The 20566-nt window shown below is 44.0% G+C and overlaps 1 protein-coding gene across 6 annotated transcripts in view; it reads left to right on the top strand.

The window, feature by feature from the left end:
* sd (TEA domain transcription factor 1 homolog scalloped) overlaps nucleotides 1-20566 on the top strand; it is a 182268-nt gene that overhangs the window by 155647 nt on the left and 6055 nt on the right. For all 6 annotated transcript variants that reach the window (XM_072298400.1, XM_019052296.2, XM_019052297.2 and 3 more), the window contains 6 exons: nucleotides 16489-16619; nucleotides 17270-17307; nucleotides 18267-18438; nucleotides 19006-19068; nucleotides 19574-19740; nucleotides 20317-20551. In XM_072298400.1, the coding sequence (XP_072154501.1) occupies nucleotides 16489-16619; nucleotides 17270-17307; nucleotides 18267-18438; nucleotides 19006-19068; nucleotides 19574-19740; nucleotides 20317-20551 (806 nt within the window). The remainder of the gene's footprint in view (nucleotides 1-16488; nucleotides 16620-17269; nucleotides 17308-18266; nucleotides 18439-19005; nucleotides 19069-19573; nucleotides 19741-20316; nucleotides 20552-20566) is intronic.

Genomic DNA, 20566 nt, shown 5'->3' with positions numbered 1-20566 from the left:
GTCTTCTTTACCTATCGCGTTGTCCACCAATTTCAACGGTCAGCCCATTGGGCGGAACGATACGCGAAATCCGGGGAGAATCGCTTTAAAGAATTGGCAAATTTTGACCTATTATTGTATTTTAGCTTTTGCCTCTACTTGTAGCTTCCCAATAGTTGCACCCCTGAGGGTGATTCGTCGCGATTTCTGGGGTGATCGAACTGGCGTGCGGTATATGGCATAGATTGAGTCAAATTTAGGCAGATTTTGAATTTGTAACTCCCGCGCATAAAACTCAAGAATCAATCTAAACCAAAAAATTGGCAAAATACCAAGAGATGAAAGAAGGATCCTGTTTGGAAAAACCTCACACTCGATACATGTATCAATAGTTTTTGTCAGTATTGGTTCAGAATGATTTGTAAGGCGCATGCGCAGGTGCTATCATTCTTTTTTTCGGCTAAAAATTCTAAATTACCGACATGTCCGCACTCTCACCATGTAGACAGCGTGTCTACAAGTTCGGACTTTCCGGAAAGTCCGGAAATAGTACTGATTTTTTTAGGGCAGTCTGGAAGTACCGAAAAAGCGCGGAAATTTCTCAAGAAGGTCCGGATTTTTTTTTTCCATTTTTGTCGCAATTTGAGCGGGAAAGTCAAATTTTTGAAAAAAATCGAATTTCTTCAAATGGAGGGACCGGAAAAGTACTGAATTTCTTGAAAAAGTACCGTAAAAGTACTGATTTTTGGCCAGCCTGTTTTAGTAGACACCCTGGCAGGTACTCGTGAGATAGCCCATCGTTAGCTGACCAAAATCCGATATGATATCAGCGTCGGAGCCGTGCGCGGTGCACATCCCCGGCGATGCAGGATGCAGTGAAAGGCGACAGGGAGGGAGGGGAAGGGAGGGGCGAAATCCGCAGCGGTCGCGGCGCTCGGATGCGCAGGTCGTAGTTCATTGTTCGGGCCCGGAACAAAGAGCGCGTGGAATCCGCGAAACGCAGCGATGGAAATAATCTAATTTGATCATCACCCACGCCCCCACCCCCCACCCCCTAAACCCCGGCGGCTCGACGCCCCTCGCAACGGGACACACGTCGCCCCAGTTTCACGGTCGCCCCCTAGTGGCGTGGCGTACTTTGCGATATATCGATTGATCTGCCATTTAAACCTTTGGAAAAGGATCGATAAACAGGGTGTTCGCATCGAACACCTTAATAATCGATTCTTTACCACAGCTTTGAATGGAGAAGTATCGATAATCGATTATTTACGCTCCGGCCGGAGCCCTCCCCAAATCCTCGCCCCTCTGACGTAAGGGCATATCTCGATTTCCAGGTGAGCCCTGCTCTCCGTATAACTCGATGCTTTCTGGGGCTCATGTGGAAATAGGGATACGTTGTTACGTCAGAGGGGCGAGGAAATGAACTAGCCTCCCGCTTTCGACCAGGAGGGTGCCCCCGCCCCCAATCTAGGGGTTCATTTTTCATTCGGCCCGGTCCTGCACCGGAAGCGCCGTTGGGCGCTGGGGGAGGTTCCGGAATGTCGCGAATTGCGTAGCTTCGTATGATTGATATGATCTCCTTGATTTGGAAAATTAAGCGGTGTGAAATACTGAAACCGTAACGCAAGCCGTCCCCAGGCCGGTCAACTTATTTTTCGAAGTGTAGGAATGAAACCCGGATTGTACCAGTCGCACCAGTCCAAGTCGTGTAATTGCGGATCTGATCCTGTAGAGCGGATTTCACACCGCAAAAAGAGTATAAATTCTTCACCCTGATTATTGAGCAGCTATATAAGCTCTGAAGTTTATTTCACCCCGAGATTTTACATGTTTAAATGGTGTTGAGTATAAATGTTTGTATGCACGGCAAGTCCCAAAGTTAGACGATTGAGCTTTAAGTTCTTTAAATTAAATGATGTCATCTTTTTTTAATGTACCTTTGCGTTCAAGCTCGTATAATTTGTCCTGTTTAGGACCTGGCTTCGTGGTTGGTGGTTTTTCTTATCTTTTTAACGAATTAATGAATGGTTTCCATGAGACTTTTCCATACAAAAATGACGTAATTTTTAAGCCTGATCACAGTAATTTTCATCGATCTCACCCTCAAAAAATTACCCTGCACTAAGAAGATCTAGTTGTTTTTGTCTAACAAAGAGTAAACCGCATCCAATCGTAGAACTAGACTCGTTTGTTCCAAGTTGTTTCTTCGCCTCATATTAGTGAAGTTTTTCCGATTTTTCTCCGATCTCTTGGAAAAATCGCAGATTTTCTTTGGTGAATCCAAAAGTCCGTGCGTATAAACGAGGCAACTTAAATAGAGGGGCTTGGAGGACAAGGCGCATAAGTGCAATTTTTGAAGAAATTGAGATACTGATGATTTCAAGTAAAACTAGCCTGAACGCATACTCTTTTGAAAGAAATTCGCACCCAAATTCCAATTTTTAAGCATCAAAACGTCAGTTTGAACTTTCTTTCCGCCATAAGGATCCATTTAATTTCGTAACTTCAAACACTTATTTCACGAAGTAGTGTAATTGCACTTATGCGCTTTGTCCTCCAAGCCCCTCAATGGAGGTTTTTGGAGTCGTCGATTTCCACCTTGGTCGGGCAACCGTGCGCACCGCACCGCAGCGCGGAGCCCTATATCGGCGCAAGTCATCAAAACGCAACGACCGTACGTCGCCCCGCGCTCAAGATGGATGCAGGCTCCGATTATTCTATTCAAAACGAAAGCTCCGTTGGCGGTGAGTTAGGAGTCAAGAGAGGTAGCCATCCTGCACGGCAGCTACCGATACCATCTAAATTCGAGCATGATACTGTCTCCAACGGCAGCTCCATGCGCCCGTTGCCGATGGCTCTTACTTTGTTTTCCCAATTCGTAGCCTCCGCGACCGACCCGGTTTCTCGGGCTGTCGCAACCTCTCGGCCATTGTCCGTCGGAGACAGCCCGGCTCCAGCCCCAGGAATTGATGCAGTTCCCACATCGGAGACTCGCCATGTCTGTGAGGATTATCCGCGTGGTCGCGGAAAAAATCGCAAGAACGAGCCGGAAGACTAAAACGGGAGGCTCCTGGTGTTATTTTAAGCCGACCGGAAATAAATCTCCGTCATGTGGATTGTGGACGGACAAGTTCAGAAGCCGCTCTCCGGTTCAGAGTACTAAACCCCCAATCCGCGCTTCCTAATTGACCTCTTCAGATGGCGGCGCCGACTTTCGATGCAGAGAACTGTACTGTACGTGCTAAGGAAGAACGCCGTATGAACATTTGAGAGTTGCCGAACTTCTTTCGATGAAATGTTTATTATTGAGGAAAATTATGAATATTTTCCCTTGAAATTATCAGAAATTTTAGATCAAATTACGAACAAAAATATCTAGGAAATTGGCAGGAAAATATTCAAAAATTTTCCTGAAAATTAGTGATTTGCCAGGGGAAATATGGCAACGCCTGAAGGCTCATACGGCGGTTTTCCTTGGCACGGCAGTGTAGAGTAACCGACAGGAAAACTTCAGGCCCTATGATTCATATTATGTATCGACTGAAGTTTTCCCAAATTTGGTTCTGTCGACCGAAGAGTTGTCTGAACTGGGAAGCGGGTACGAAACTCGCTGATTGATACCTACAAGGGATATTTGTCTCCCTCAGAAGTGAGAGGTGTAATCTTTTAATATCTTCCTTCCCATTTGCCGCCAAGGTCGGAAAAATAGGGTTGATAGGATGGATTAAAGTGTGGAAAGCACTTTTTCTGCTCTGGGGAGCCCCCCGGGCCCTTCTACGCCATCACCCGTTCGAAACCCCCAGTGTCCAGATCGGCCTATATACGACTCGGCTGCCATTGATTCTCCGACACAGAAGACATTTTAGTAATGGTGTCCACAGATCTGTTTCCTGTCTGTCAAACTTGGTCCTCTGAAAAATCAGGGATGCAGAATCTTCCAAGCTTGCACATTTTCACGCACCCGCTAGCCGGCTTTTCATATTTTTCTCATCAGTTTTCCAAAAAATTTCTCTTCAACCCAAAAAAGAGATGGCGTTTTTCTTCGGTTTTCCTTTGATTTTCGACTTATGGCCCCTTGAAATGGTCTGGTCCCTCCCTCCAAATTTTTGGGGCTTCTCCACATTTTCACGCGCTGCGGCGAATGAGTTCGGGCATTTACTGCACTCCTGTGACAAATTCAAATCGGAGGCTGCGGATGATAAATCTTGGTACACCACCCGACCCAGCTCACCACCTGAACTTTAATAGCTCCTCTGAAGGAACCGGAAACTGCGCGAGTCGTGAGACGGGGTTCGGAGTTGAGTCGAGCCGGGCCCCGTTGGGTTGGGGGCCCAGTGGCCCACCGTAGGGGCCCTCACGAAGGAGCCGCGCAACCCCCGACGATGGACGTCCAACGTCCACGCCTCGCTCGTAAAGCCGGGATCCATCGCATGCCGGACGGCGACGGAGAGTCCCCGCCCGTCGAGGGGGCCGCACGTCAAAGCTCCTGCGTGAAAGTTCATCGGGAGGAAGTCGGATGCGCCGGGTCGGGTCGCGTCGGGTCGGGGCCCACCGGCCCACGCATGAGGCGCCGAGCGGTTGACCAGTCCCAGGGTTACCGCTTCGTCCCGTGAATCCCCGCTCTTTTGGATTCGTTCGCGTCGATAGCGGCCGGAATTTGCGGTGCGAGCTGGCATATAGGTCAGTCGCCCTCGTCACGAATCGTGTGTTGATGGTCGAAGCCTTTGAAACTGAAACGTTATAAATTTTGAGAGGACTTTCCTCTCTTGGCGCTGTTGCTACTTTTGACTGCTTTCCTAACCCGTGGTTTAAGTCCGTGGTACGGTCCAAGGATCCGAGTGAGAACTTTTCTCCGGGCTCAAATTTGCTTTCCCGGGAAACTTTGATAGAGAAATTCATCCACACTCCAAAGATCCACTGGGAACATTTCGGGGAAGTTCCTTTCCCATTCCCGGTACTCTAGGCCCCCATTTTTCAGTCACCTTAATGTATTCGCCACCTTCTCTCCCTAAACTATATCCATAATTTTGACTATTCTTTCGGAATCTGTAGTGATCCTATCGAGCAATGTAGCGCCTTTTTTTTGGTTCTCACAATATTGGCGACTAAAATGCATTTAGTGAACGGTAAAGATATACGTGACTTCAAGGCAAAGACGGGTGGTTCTATAAATCCCATATCGATGATTAAACTGCAAAAATGCGTATCTCGATTGCGGTGTTCAAAATCTCCGCTCCTTTTTGATTTTTCAAAAGAAGACTAAACCAGCATCATGGCTTGAAATTTTCTCAGAATATTCTTAACGTAGAAAAGAAAAATCACCGATGTTTTAAAGAAATGACGTTCAGTGGTTTTCCATGTAAAATATAAAGTATGACAGGAAGTGGGAAGTCCTTCCACGCCGTAAACCGATATAGCCGCATCTCTGCAGTTTCACCATCGATATAGGGCAGCCTGTAATGAAAAAAACGCCCATAAAGGCCCACGAAGGGAGTGAAAATCGCAGAGGGGTTCGGCCCCGTCGGGGCCTGACTTCCCATCACTTACGGATGCATCTAAAGTAGAAGGGACTACCTCCATCGCGACTTGAACCCTAATCCCTACAAGAACACTCGCATTACAGGGCCGACGTTATCATGTATATAGACAATTTTGATTTAAATACGTGCTTATGATGCTCCAACAAACACGTAAACCGCACGCGGAGTCGTTAAGGTTATATTAACATGACTCGGTCTCGCGGGCCGGGTTCGCGTCCCGGTGGCGAGTGGGCGGCGCGCGCATCGCGGAATGAAAGCTCACCTCCGTGAGGTTACTCTCAACACCCAACTACCAGGAACCGTGAAAAGTCGCGGATGAGCCCCCCGCCCTCCCCCCTCGAACCCCACGCTGGACCCCCCGCCCCCCGGATCTTCCACGGGTATCGACGGTAACTCATGTTACGGTTAAGTGCGCGTTGCAGCGGCCCAGTGGTCGGTCTTCGGCAGCGTTGTCACGCTTCCTTACAATTAGACTGCATTTCCTGTACTGCCGTGATAAGGAAGAACGCTTTATGAGCATTCTGCTGTGCAAGTTTCTCCCGACAATATATTTATTTTTGAGGAAAGTTATGCATATTTTTCCTTGAAATTTTCGGGCGTTTTAGATTAAGTTGGGGACAAAATTGCCTGAAAAATGGAGGGAAAATATTCAGAATTTTCCCGATTAATTCGTTTTTTTATCGAAGGAAATATGGCAACGTTAGGAGGCTCATACGGCGTTTTTCCTTAGTACGGCAGTGCAGGAAACTACTATTTCTGGCCCATAAATAGAAGAACCCAGACCGTTCCTAAAATACGTAACGCTCGTGGGGGAATTGAGGAGAACGTTACGCCATTTTGTTTTAACGTGTTCCAAGATTAACCTACGTTAAGCGGGAAATCGAATTATCGAAAACTTCAAATTCCTCAGCTTTTGATTATTAATTTTTTCAAGCCTACAACAATTGGACTGAGTTAAGCAGAAAGGAACCAACCCACATTTTGGAAAAAATTGGGTTATGAGTGGTTTTAAACTCAACCACTGCTCTACTATCTATCGCCAAAAATTCAAAGTTTTTGTTGGAGCAAATTTTGCAGAAATTGAACTTGAAGTTTATCTTTTACATTGAGTCTTATGCAGGAGCCAAACTTTAAACCTCTTTTTCTCGGTTTGATCCCGATGTGGCTTGGTTCCTTTCTGTTTAACTCCGTCCAATTAGTGGCCCGGTTTTAAGTCTCACGCACGCTCCGGGACATCCTAACAACAGTCTTCCTAAAGTTGAGGCCATGAACTGTGAGTTACTGAGTTATTAATCAACAATTGGTACTTGAGGCGACCTAATACTAATAAATTTGGCAATACTAGGCTATTGGGTGCATAAGTCTCCGGTAAACATGGGCCGTGAATCACCGAGCAAGTAACGTTGAGCTTGGATCGCAGTTTATCGAAAAATTAACGCGGAAAAATAACGGCATGAGATCCGAAATTGACACTGCACCCAGGCAGGGCTTTTCGATATCCCACCTTCCTCGTTAACCGGGAGCCAGGTTAATTCAGTGGCGTCGCGTGCCTTGCGATGGATCGATTGATCTGCCATAGACCTGTGAAAAAGGTTCGATCATCGGAATCGATTCTTCCAATCGATCATTCACCACAGCTTCAAATGGGAAAATTTCGATTGTCGGATGATTCACGTTTCGCCGCCGGGGCGCCGCGGGCTAATTATTTTCGAGCGTGTTTCGGAGAATCCCGCGGCGTCGGTGTGAAGTTTTGAGCGGGACGACGAATACTGCCGTGCTAAGGAAAAACGCCGTATGAACCATCAGGCATTGCCAAATCTCCTTTCATAAAACGCGAATTTTCTGGTAAACTTGTGAATATTTTCCTCCCAATTTTTCAGATCAATTTGTTCACAATGTCACCTACAGATTCTGAAAATTTCAAGGAAAACTATTCATAACTTTCCCTCTAAATAAACATTTAAACGAAAGAAATTTGGCAACTCTCGAATGTTCTTACGGCGTTCTTCCTTAGCACGGCAGAATAAGAATGGAGTAACGGAGTCGTCGTGGGTAACTTTGGCAAGAGCGGTGGGGCCTGCGCTGCGTTACAGCCTCGGTCCCGCGGCTACGCCACGGCCGAGGGGGCGGGGGGCGGAGCGTGGGGGAGGGGGAGGAGGGAGGAGACGAGTGAGTCACACTCGCAACTCATATTTACATTGTGTCCGAGCTTCAAGCCGCGCTATTAAAGGTAAAAGAGAAAGGTGAAGCCCAGTGGGCGCCTTTTACGGTCAAAACTAGTTGTGGCCCCAACCTACTCCCGCGCGTTGTCGCTTCGGGCCCGCTATTCCGAGCTTTATGCTCCATGGGCATCAGACAGAATGATTCCCGCGGTAGTTTCGTGGCTGCGTCTCGAGTTCGGACCGCCTTTAAGTTAGGAGTCGCTCATCTCTCCCTCTCCACCCCAAAAGTTGGATACGAGTTGTAGGCCTCCTGTAGTTTAGTGGTTGCAGCGCTAGCCCTATGACTAAGAGGCCCCGGGTTCGATTCCCGGCTAGGTGACCCGAATTTGTTGGTCTCAGGCTATCAACTGGGGCCCTGGGGCTGAAATATTATTAAGCGTTGGATTAGCCGTTAGGGCACTTGAATTTTTTTTTTTTTTTTTTTAAATTAAAAAAAAAGAAAGAAAGGGGGAAAATATTTGTTTTCATTGCCAGCCCCTCAAAAACCGCAAGTAATCAGAAGTTCTCTGTAGTATTCAAAGACACAAAATTTTCTAGTCAGAGATTAAGTTCTTTTCAAATGACAGTCATGAAGTAGAGCTTTATCAGATGCGTTTCGACGTAACCCCTCTTGGACACCATTAAAAAATTAGCAAGCAACAACCCCCCCCCCCCCCCCTAATCTGCAGACTGGAATTCTGGCGCCACGAATTGCAAGTCAGAGGAGCCATTTTCCCTTTTTTTCGAATGAGTGTCTATTTTTGCATTTTTGAAAATTTTGATGACCCTGTCGCGATGCCTTTTATCGGAGGGGCGAAGTACAGATGTGGAAAATCAGCAAGATGTATTCTTAGTTGGCAACTCTGCTTCATCGAAGGTCTATAGCGACTGGCTCTCGCGCCTATCCAATGCCTCCTCTCCTTCCCCTTTTGGAGGGTATGAAAGGAGAAGGAGTAGAGTCGCAGCCAATACGGACTTATTTCCTTACGATTGGCAGCGCTTGGCCGCTTGATACAGCTAGGCCTGGTCGTCTTTAAACGGCCGAAGGTGTAAGTGGCCCTGTGCTTTTCCTACGTCTTTGCGGCTGCTGGCGGCCTATTCATAACGAAGAGTCCACCAAGGAACTTGCCGCTCTTGCTTTTGACTAAACGTAGTTGCCATTTCTAGCTTTTTAAGAATTTTGGCAGTGGTCATAGCTCGAATTTGAATCGACGAGCGTGGTGATGCACACTGCAAAAAAAAACTCCGGCCGTATAAGCCGTATAACTGGCTTTATAGACATACCGTCCGCGTTCCGGGCTCAAAGACCGAAAGTTCTGGGCGTAGCACCCGGAGCGGTCAAAGTCACGGCTCCAGCACCCGAAAATTTCAGCCCCTGAGCCCGGAATAGACGGTATGTCCATATAGTCCGTAACTTTTTTTCAGTGCACGCAAAATTCGAGTCGAAATGAAGTTAGACTAAAGTGAGTGAGCTGACTTGTGAGCGTACTTGCCAGCCCAGGTCTTCGGATGACCACAAATAAAGGCAAAAGTACAATTTAAATTAAGTACCAGTGTAAGTATAAAACCACCCGAGCGCGACAGGTTATTTGCCTTGACTGAGCGACTTGACTAATCAACCGGTACTGATAACCGATACCCGTCTTAATTTTTTTAATGTGCCTCAAGCCCAGTTCACACGATGAAAATGGGGTCATCGATGACCAGTGATTGCACGGCCGATGAAGGAAAAGGGTTGAAAAAAACATCGATGCTTATATTTAAAGCTTTGGAAGTTGGCTAAATCTTCAGCCTTTTGTTTAGGGCATCACCGCGCACCTCCTCGATACGTCGTAGATTTGAACCATCATGAAGTAATCTTTTTGAAAAACTACATTGTCTGTCCATAAGCCATTCATGAAGAAATAGTCCCATGGGAATCAACTTTTAAAGCCTTAAATCTAGTTCTGAAATGTTATTTCAAATACTGAACAGATTTTGATGAAGGGGTTGTAGGGGGATGAAACGTTTTTAAAGCTTAACTTGGAATGAACTGTTTTTGATCTAGAGATAGACTTTTAAAGTTTTCCGAAAGAGCTTCCGTAATAGCTTGAAGAAATTTATCGATCGAAATCAGAATGCTTTGCGCCTGCCGAAGGAGCCCTTTCAAGGTCTCGAAGGACCATCATGCTCCATATCGATTACGGAAGAAATCTTTCGCTAGTATTTGTCTTCTCTCTAACGTAAGTGCGTATCTTAATTTCCATGTGAGCTCCGTTTAATATATGAATCCATGCTCTCCGGGGCTCACGCGGAAATCGAGATACGCCTATACGTGAGAGGAGCGACAAATTGGACTGCATTTTGCAATTTTGAACTATAAATTCTGGCCCGGTTTAAAAACAACGTATGTGCCATTAGTTTCCCTATGCACGTAAGTGTTTTTTTCAGATGACTCGGAATTGGACGTATTTCTACCAAACAGACCTATGTGGAGGTGAGAAATATGGGGTGTGCTCGTCGAAGCTGCATAAGAAGCAATGTAAAAGTGGGCGTGATTCCTTTTGAATAATTGGAAAAGCGGGATTTTACTTTCTATCAAACAGACCTATGTGCCAACTGAATGCGAGATGCATGAGCCGCGGGCATGGCAAGAGAGCGTTGTGCACAGGGCTCATGAGTTACAGCGCCCCGACGACGAGCTCCCTCTCGTTCGAGTGCGCACTATCATTGCCGCTGACGTCACTGGCGCTTTATTATTCCCATTCACTCTTACGGCCAGAGAACTAACGAGCACACCCCACATTTCTCACCTCCACATAGGTCTGTTTGGTAGAAATACGTCCAATTTATAGTTCCAAATTGCAAAATGCAGTCCAATTGGCGTTCAGATATTTAATACTGTGGCAATTTTCCTTTCAGGGCAATCCACCTAAACTTTTCATGATCATGACTGAGTAATCGGCATTTTTGGCCTATGAACATCCTCGGAAGAATTTTTAGCTTCGATGGGAAGTTGGGCGAAAAATCGTGTACGGAGGCCTTGTCGAAACGTTGAACTTGAGTCGGGCGAAGGAGAGTATGCACGCGGTGACGTCAGAGGTGGAATGGACGGATGCAGGCGAGGGCGGGGGGTTTGGGGACGGAGGTGGGAGGCGTCATAAGAGATGACTCCCGTCGAAAAAAGTACGGGATTAAAGCTCGCGTGCAATAAAGCCGCGGCGCGGTTTTCCGAGCCCCGGCCCCGGCCCCGCGAGCGAGTGAACGACACGAGACAGAAAGGGCGCGGGCGGGCGGCGCGGGGCGGGGGGATGGAGAATAATTAAGACACTCCATCGGAATACTGATTCCGCTCGCTAGGACGACGCTCTTGCTCTTGGCTCTCGGGTGATCACCGCCGTTGCCTTTTCCTCCGCCCAGCTTTCCGCAAGCCCCGAGCCCTCCTCGTACGCTCCAAATGAGCTCCTTGAATTGGGTGATACGAAATGATCAACCAACTACGAGTACTTTGATGATCGACGAAGTCTCGGGGGCACCGCTTTCCAGGCGCCTTGCCAGGAGCCAGGGGCGCAATCTGCGGGGAATCGTGTGGGCGCCAGCCGTTAGGGTGTAAAAATTTCTTACGCAACTCTTATTTTTTCATTCGTTTTTTAAGGAATTCCCTTTCATATTATCTTCCTCATCTTCGTCTTCTTTTGGTGCTTCTTTTGCGTCTTCTTTCCTCTCCTTCGTCTTCGTCTTTTTCCTCCGTCTTCTCCTCCTCCGCCTTCTCCTTCTTTTCCGGAATTCCTTACTTCTACTTTTTCTGCGTCTCCTTTTTTTGTCTTTTTCGTCCTCTTCTTTCTCGTCTTCCTGCTCGTATTCTCTTTCTTCGCCCTTTTTCGTTCTCTTCTTTTTCCTCGTCTTCTTCATCCCCTTTCTCCACTTTGTCTACTTCTTCTTCTTCCGTTTTCCTCCTCTCTGTTTTCTTTCTCTTCCTGGTCGTCTTGCGTCTTCTTCTTCTCAGTCTTATTTTCTTCTACATGTGTGTTTCCATTACTTAGCAAAATCCCTAACATTTCATGGGAAGGGCCAAGTAGATTTCTTAGCGCCCCCCTCCCCCCCTTCCCACAGTTCCGCTCATGGCGCGAAATTTGGTATATGTATTCGTTGTATGAAAATCGATCCTCGAGATCCTCCTTCGACGAACTCGTCCACTTAGACCCTATCTGAAAAAGTTCCTCGGAAAAAAACATCGGAATGACAATAAAGTCATGGATTTTGGAAGAGTTTGCTCATTTTAGAGACCATTTTCCACCTGCGTGAAGACGCAGCTCAGCTTCAGGCGAGGAAAACCGCTCGGAGAGACTTGGGAAAATTTGCGAAGTTTGTCAACCGGGAGTCGTGCCTGTTGATGTGGGCACCACCAGTTCAAGCGCCGCCCACTTCATCTCCCTTTCATCTTTTCTCCATTTTTCAACCGCTCTGTGTGCCGCTGCTCGGCGGGGTGGTTTTTCCCGGAATTCCAGGCCAGACCGGTTTTCCATTTTTAATTAGTTTAATATCAAAATATGAATTTTATTTCTTTGAATCCTAACAGTCCGCGCGGAATAGTTCTTTCTCGGCTTGCGAATTGTTTCCAGACTCGGGCCGTCCGAGTTTTTCGCAACCTCCTCTTCATTACGCGTAATGAATCGCGTGCATCTTTCTCGCCCCAGCATGCGTGATGGCACTGTCATTGTTCTTGGTTCTAATTTCAGCTGACATAAAATTCGTCTTTTTTAAATAAATGGAGGGAGGCTGATTTGTCGCAGTCCAGTTTTTCCGCCTCGCGCTAAGAAAGAACGCCGTATGATCCTTCAGACGTTGTCATATTTCCTTCAATAAAAACCGAATACACTGGGAAAATTGAGAATATTTGTCTCCAATTTTTTCAGGCGATTTTCTTTGCAACTTGACCTTAAATGCCTGGGGCAAAATTTTGTCGGTCCTTCCACCGTACTTAAATACACTTAGGAAGGGTCTCGACTGCACTTAAGTCCGTCTTGGGGCTTCTGATTAGCCAGTGGTGCGGTTTGAACTCATCGATGGATGTTGCACTCCGTGTGAAAAAGCCGAAAAAATTCGGCCCCTGATCATTTCATGGCAACACTGTTTCGACCTTTTATAAAATGAATAGATCCACTGAAAATATTGCCAGGACTCGAAAGTTCTCCCGTCCTACCTGTGTAACGTTTGATTCAATATATTAACCGGGTCACGTGTCGACCTATTCCGTCCACGTTATGAATGAATGACGATTGACAGGAAAACGATGGACCGAAGGGAATGATCATTGGCATACCGTGTACGCGCCAACGTAACCGCAAGACGGCTTTTTTGAAATACAATTCTCTCTCTATTCAGTTGTTTTCCTGGCTTTTCTGCAATTTTGCCCTTTAAAACTTGTTTGCGTGGCACATTTGTCATTTCTCGTAACTCGATGCTTCATTGAAACTGTCGCCCCGCATTTTCTCACATTCCCGTCGCAAAGTGGATCGAGTCAATCAAGGAGGTCGGACATGAACTTTTCGACTAAAACTGAAAATTTTGATGTTTAATTCGTCAAATTTTGAAGTTTAAGGGGTGCTTCAAGTCGAAAATTTCACGAGGAAATCAATGAAACCACTTTTAAAATCTCAAAATTTGGTCTGAATTGAGTTAAAAGCGTTTAAAGTCTTCAAATTTTGTCCGACCTATCCTATTGGTTCGATCCATTGTGCGTCGGAGCTTGCGCTACGGCTATTAAAGCGCCCTGAAAGGTTGCCCAGTTCGGTACGGACCGTATTCGATAGTGTTTCGATGTATCGTTTGGTTCGAAACAATACCACGTAACCTCAAACAAAAATTGTAGGATTTGAGTTGGAAAAGCTCGTGAAAATGTTTAACAATTACACTTTTCATTGGCATTTGGCACTCGAAAGAATGAATAATCTATCACAAAAGACCCGCTCCCTCAGATTTCTAAATTGACTTTTGAGGCTATGTCTATGTTTTTAACTAATCGATATCGATACAATCTCATCCGTTTGATGTATCGAATGCGATCTATTGGAAAAAAAGTAGGTGGCGGCTATGGTTCGAACTTGATCCGGTTTAGTAAGAGTGACAGCGTCTTGGAATGTTAGAAAACACCCGGAAAATTTAGGAATTTACGGAAGTCGTGGACTTTTAAGGTCAAGCCTTGTAGGTTTGCAGTCTCGTGAAACAAGTCCTAGGATATCTCCTTTTTCCTCTGGTGTTTCTTATAGTATACCGTGAAAAATGATTTTTTGTCGCTGAAGCATTTTTATGGTGTAGATTGTACACAGCATTGACACTCTTTATGCACCGGCATCCAACAGGGTTGTACCTGTCTGAGAAAACGCGGAAAAGTAAGGCAATTTTAAGTAACCTGAAAATTGACGGAAATGCCATATTGAGTCAAGATGTTTCAGAAAATTCAGGGAAGTTAGGGAAAGTTGGGAAATTTTCACATTTTTTCCTGATTCCGCACAATGAAAGTGATTCTATAGGGGGAGTTGGCAAACATCGAGGTATCGAACAAAAGCTAAAATACTGTTTCATAAAACCGAAATCAAAGCTGATAGCACAATCAAACAGTATAGCTTTACCTATATTCTTGCGTTTACGAAAACGAGTTTCCGGGGAGAGACCGCTGAAAGAGTCTTTAGGCACGATGGATACGTTTTTTGTCAAATATTAAGTGGAACCAGTAATATACAGGGTGTCCAACATCAGGATTTTCCCGATTCTAGCAGGATTTGAGGTCAATCAGGATTAAATTTAATCCCGATTTCATCTGGATTTGTTTTTAATCCTTAGAACTCAATTCTAGAGTTTTGCTTTTGCTTACGCTTATACAGAAATTTTAGTTTTTCTCCGCAAAAAGACAGGATTTGATCAGGATTTGGAAAAATCATGAAGTTAGGATTTAGCAGTCAAAAATCAGGAAAAAGCAGGATTTCTCAAAATAAAAATAAACTAGACACCCTGATGTAGCACAGTTTGTTCGGTCTCATTGTTTGTTAAGCTTTTAAGCCCTCGGAATATTTTGCTTAACGCAAGCTACCGAGGTGTCCCGCTCAAGAAGTTCACACCTCCCGTACACAACACTCGTTCCAGCGAGGAGCGGAGGAGAGAGGACGGGTCCATTTTTCACAGGCCTTTAAGAAAATTAAGTTTATGGGCGTCTTCCGCCGACCGTATCAAGGTTATATATAAGTTTTAAGCTTAATATATTACGTTTGAGGGTTCAATTCCGCGGCGCCCGGGCTCGGGCCCGAGGAAGAGGGATGAAAAGGACGAGTCGGCCAACCCTCCCCCCGCGCCGCCCTCGCCCCGCCGTCCGTCACCCGCTTCTCATTTTCTTCTCCCTCCCCCCGGGCCCCGCCTCGCCCTCCTCCCTGAAATTATATCTTCCGCCCTCGCGCTAAAGTGTATATGTGCACTAATTGCACATTCTTCGCATAGTTGCTGTCTACTTTCCCGCCCTCCGCCCCCCTGCGGAAGCGTTTCCCGGGCCCCCCCCCTCGCCCGCCGCCCCTCCGCGCTCGCTCCCCAACTTGGGTTTCCGTGCAGAAACTCCGGCAACTTATCTCGCTTTATTTTGCGCCCCTACCGCCCGGAGTTTTCCGGAGTTTCCGGCGCTCCTGTGTTTTGGGCGCGCGGCAAACGACGGATTTCTTGATTTTCCGCCCTGCCCCCCGACCCTCCCCCCCCCGTTCCCCCGCCCTTGAGCGTCGCGCGGAGCAATAACATGAAGTCATTCTTTGATTCCCCCTCCCCGCTTTTCCTAATTTTCTCTCCGCCTCCAGCTCTCTTTTACATATTTATTTCTTTATTATTATCGCGTTTATGCGCGACCTCCTCGGCTGCTCCCCCGGCCCCCCCGTCCCCCTCAAATTGCTGGAGGCCTCTCAGTTTGTTTTTGCCCCTCTTTTTCTCCCGGTCGGAAGCGGATTGAAAGATTAAAGGAAAGAAATACACGTGCGATTCGCTTTCCGTTGCGCTTTTTTATTCGCCTCCTGTTGCCGATTCTGATCGCCCGGTCAGTTTTCCTCTTTTGATGCGGTTCCCGGTCTTGTGTTCCGTGCGAATTTTCCTCACATGCAGGTGCCTTGATATTGTGCATTCTCGTCTTTCTCTGTTGAGGTAGAAAGAGGCTAGAAGTTTATGCTATTCTTCCACGGAGACCAATTTAATTTCGCCACGGTATCACTTTTAACGTCATTATTCCTCATCCCGGGATTTTTTAGCCAGATATTCTGCCGTGCTAAGATAAAATGCCGTATAAACCTTCAGGCGTTGCCAAATTGCCTTCAATAAAATGAGAATTTCCTGGAAAACGTGTGGAAATTTTCCTCCCAATTTTTCATAGAATTTCACTCGCAATTCAATCTACAGTTTCCGAAACTTTAAAGGAAAAATATTCATAACGCTCCTTCAAAATTGAAATTTTATCGGAGACAATTTGGCAACTCTCGAATGCTCATACGACGCTCTTCCTTACCCTGGCAGTATTGTAGTAGGTACCTCGAAGTCTCTGGGAACAATTATTTGCGTCGAACTGATGTATTTGGAATGTTTACGTGATAAGGAGTATGATTTTTTTTTTTTTTTTTTTTTTTTTCACGCGTAAAATTTGGATGATTCCTCAAAAAACATGATGGACCTTATCCTCAACTATGTCAAAATGCACTTTCAGCAAATGTGTAAAGCTTTTTACTATTTCTAAAATTAATTTCTTGTTTCCATTATGCTTTCAGGTCGGAATGAACTCATAGCAAGATATATCAAGTTAAGGACTGGGAAAACGAGAACGAGAAAACAAGTTAGCTCACATATTCAAGTATTAGCCAGGAGAAGGCTGCGAGAACTCCAAGCAAAGCTCAAAGTCGTAAGTTCGTTTGTTCTTCATCGTTAAGATATTTTCGTATGTTATTGAACATACACAAGAAATCGTTTGATGGACCGTCGCTCATGTACTGAGCAATGTTAATAATTCATCTTCGATCCATAGTTTTCAGTGGCGGATCCGATTACCTCCAATTGAGTGGAGGAGGGTAAAAATCCCAGGTTTCAGCCCAAAATTTGTTTATCTCCACATATTTTTTTCTTCTCTGCTTTTGCCGTCCTTCTGGCGAGTAGGAGTTGAGCCCTTCAAGCGTCATTGGACCACAAAATGAGGGTCTGATCGACGTCCAGTCATGTATGGACCCCATTAATTTTTGCAAGGGTCTTCCCACTGGATTCGCCTGTTGCCACTGACATTTCATAGGTTTATGCTATTCAACAATATCGTACAGCACAAGATTCGATTTATTTGTTGATTTCCAGTTTTAATCTTGACCATCCTTTCATCCATGCGTTAGGAGGCACTTTGTTCACGTATTATGTGAAAGTTAATGACACCCCTCCTCCCCAAACATAATTCAAGTGAATCACAAAATTGTTTTCTTTTTTCCACACCTAGTTTTTGTATCTTGTCTCTATAAGTTACTCAAATTTCACTACAGTTTCGTCTGACATTTTACTTTCTTCTTTCAGTTTTGGCAGCCCGGTCTACAGCCTGGAACATCACAAGAGTAAGTCTAAAATTGTATTTAAGTCATCAATCAAAAGTAACTTTAACTTCATGAAATCTCTGGAAAGACCATTCTTAAGACAAGGCACATTATCGTGCTCATAACATTAAAATTTCCAATGAAATGCTGAGTTTTTAGCACCTAATTGGGTGGATGCAGGATGGCTAAGTCGGCAAGGATAAACCGTACAAGTCATACAAGAAATGGGGGGGGGGGGGAAGGGTGGTTAGAACAACATAGACTGACACAGACTGTAATCGTGGTAAAAAAAATTCACGTTATTTTTACATTTGGACCGAGTTTAACAGAAAGGAACCAAGCCACATCAGCTATTGCCAAGTTTTACTGGGCAATTGCATTTTTTACGAGAGAACGTTTGTTCGGATTTCTTTGAAACTTTTAAGGAATTTGCTTCGTACCATGGAGAATTTTCACCGAAATTTGCAAGAAAATCTGCACCACCGTTTTCATGTAAAAAATTAAAGTGCCCAATTAAATTTGGCAATTGCTGATGTGGCTTGGTTCCTTTCTGTTTAACGCGGTCCATTTTATATTTCATCATTACCTAAGGGGCTTTAATGCCGAATCTTTTCATTTCCATCCAAACATGAAAAAATTTTAAAACAAGGAAAGAGAGAGATAGGATGAATGAATAAGCTGAAAAATTGGGGTTTTAAAAATTCTGTGAACTCTGTAAATGTTGTTAGACTGATTTTGACAATGTCACCCACTCGTTGATAATCATGATAGATCACACCTAAGAGCCTCTTATAAAGGCCTTTAACAGAAATGTAAACTAAATAATAAGTGTTAATATTGTGATGAAGTCTAAAAAACATTATAATTAGACAAGTTCAATCTTGATATTTAGTTATAAGTTTGCATTGTTTGTTGTTCCTTTTACTATTTTGGTTTCGTAATGATAGCTTTCTAACTTTGGTATGTATTTTTTTTTCTAGTGTAAAACCTTTCGCTCAACCAGGCTACACAGGAAGCAAACCGTCAACAGCTGTTTCAGGGAGTGATCTGCAAGCCCCGCCGCCACCCCCTTGGGAAGGACGAGCGATAGCCACTCATAAACTCCGACTCGTTGAGTTCACTGCCTTTATGGAAAATCAAAGAGACGATGAGGTAACTGTTCTCATCCTATCCAACAACATTATACTCTGTTCATCTTAAATATCCTAAAATATCATCAAGCAAGCAATCTTTGAAGTAAAGCGGCATGGGAGATAATTTTTTGGGTGAAGTATCAAAAAGAAAATTCAGGCTGAAAGTCATTTTGTAGCTCACAGCTTGAAACTTCACTGAATCTGTTGTGTCATATCTCTGCATACGGGACTAAAAACTAATCACAGGGATGAAATCTCTCTCATAACTTGATCCAACATGACCATCATCTCAGCCCACTTCAGGAGTTCGAAGTGGATCTGAAACTTAAATGAAAGAACCGTTGTGTTCCTTGCAAACTTTTACAGGGGTCTAGTTTATGTATTACATGTTCCAGGACATCTTGAAGTCTTCAGCGTATTATTAAAATGGCTTGCTCTTTGAAATGTTAAATTCTTAACCAAGAAATAAAATGCATATTGTAGAACTTAATTTTCTTCTCATTGCAAAAAAAACTTTTTTTTTTTTTTTTTTTTTTTTTAAATCATTGATCTTTAACACTTATTCTATTCTTTCCTCTCTTTTCAGTATCAAAAACACCTTTTCGTTCATATAAGTGGTTCACCGACATATTCAGATCCATTACTAGAGGTGAGTTGAATCAAGTTTTATCTATTTATCCATCTGGTGATGATCATCTTGAAAGAGTGTTGTTTTATCAATTTTCCATCAACAAATTACAAGAATATTTGCTGTAGTAAAGTTTTAAGTGATTCTTTTCTTTTTTGCTCCCTAATCATGAAGGTCTAAATTGGCTTCTCATCATTTTTAATTTAATTTTCTTCCCTTAAGAAATGTCTACAAATTCAGACAATGATGTTAACATTGAAAACTGAGGGCAAAAAGCAAGAAATGAATACTGGCGATAGATTCAAGGCTTTCAACTTTTCATTATTTCATCCGCTAAAGTTTAACGAAATGAGCCGCTACAAAACAAGCAGTTGCCAGTTGGCCTTGTAACTGTAACTTTTATGATAGATTAGGTCCCTATTACATTTCTGTGTACTGAAGGACATAATACCGAAATAATCCAAAATCAATCATTACTTTTGGACAAATATTTTATTAAGTTTCACGTTCTTTGTTCCTTTAACAGGCTGTGGATGTTCGCCAAATTTATGATAAGTTCCCAGAGAAGAAAGGAGGTTTGAAAGAACTGTATGACAAGGGTCCACAAAGTGCTTTCTTCTTGGTTAAGTTCTGGGCTGATCTCAACTCCAATTTCCAGGACGAAACCGGCACCTTTTACGGAGTTACTAGCCAGTGAGTATCTTTCCTCTGCTTTTTATTTCTGTCCTCTTACTGCGCTCTATCATAGCGTAAATTTCATTAGCCTAAATTGTCATAGAAGAACTTATTGTAACTGTTCATGACTAAAATTTTTTTTTTTTTAAGAAAGTGGGGATTTAGAGGAGTAGTAGAACATGGTCCTGTAGCCACAGACCTATGTGAAATTAAAAATCCCTCTGCAGTAATTCATCTCCTAAATGTGAGAAAATAAACTTATTTGCCAGCTATGCATCCTCCTTTAAGAGGAAGTAGCACTATTTGGACCAATCTGTAATTAATCAACCAAAGAAGGTGCATATATTTTGTAACCGTTTGCTCTCATTAGCTCAGTATTTTAAACCTTAATTGTTTTTAAATACCATTTTTGATGTGATTAGTTCAAGCATGCAGGTCCTGTGCAGTCACAAGATATGAGAAACACAATATTTTCAACAATAGTAAATTAAAGTATCCCATTTTTTTCTATTTCTTTTTATCTGCCTATTGTCTGATTGCATTTTTTTTTAATCTTATTTTTTAATTTGATCTTAATTTCTTGTCTGATTGCAGGTATGAAAGTAATGAGAATATGACAATTACATGTTCAACGAAAGTTTGCTCCTTTGGCAAGCAAGTTGTAGAGAAAGTGGAAACTGAGTATGCTCGGTTTGAAAATGGACGTTTCTTATACAAAATCTTCAAATCTCCAATGTGTGAATATATGATTAATTTTATTCATAAGCTTAAACATCTACCTGAAAAGTATATGATGAATTCAGTGCTGGAAAACTTTACGATATTGCAGGTAACGCTCCTCAGA

Source organism: Bemisia tabaci, chromosome 3 (genome assembly GCF_918797505.1).
Source record: "Bemisia tabaci chromosome 3, PGI_BMITA_v3".
NCBI classification, from domain to species: domain Eukaryota; kingdom Metazoa; phylum Arthropoda; class Insecta; order Hemiptera; family Aleyrodidae; genus Bemisia; species Bemisia tabaci.
Note: the sequence above shows the minus strand (reverse complement) of the source record. Positions and strands in the feature narration are given on the sequence as shown.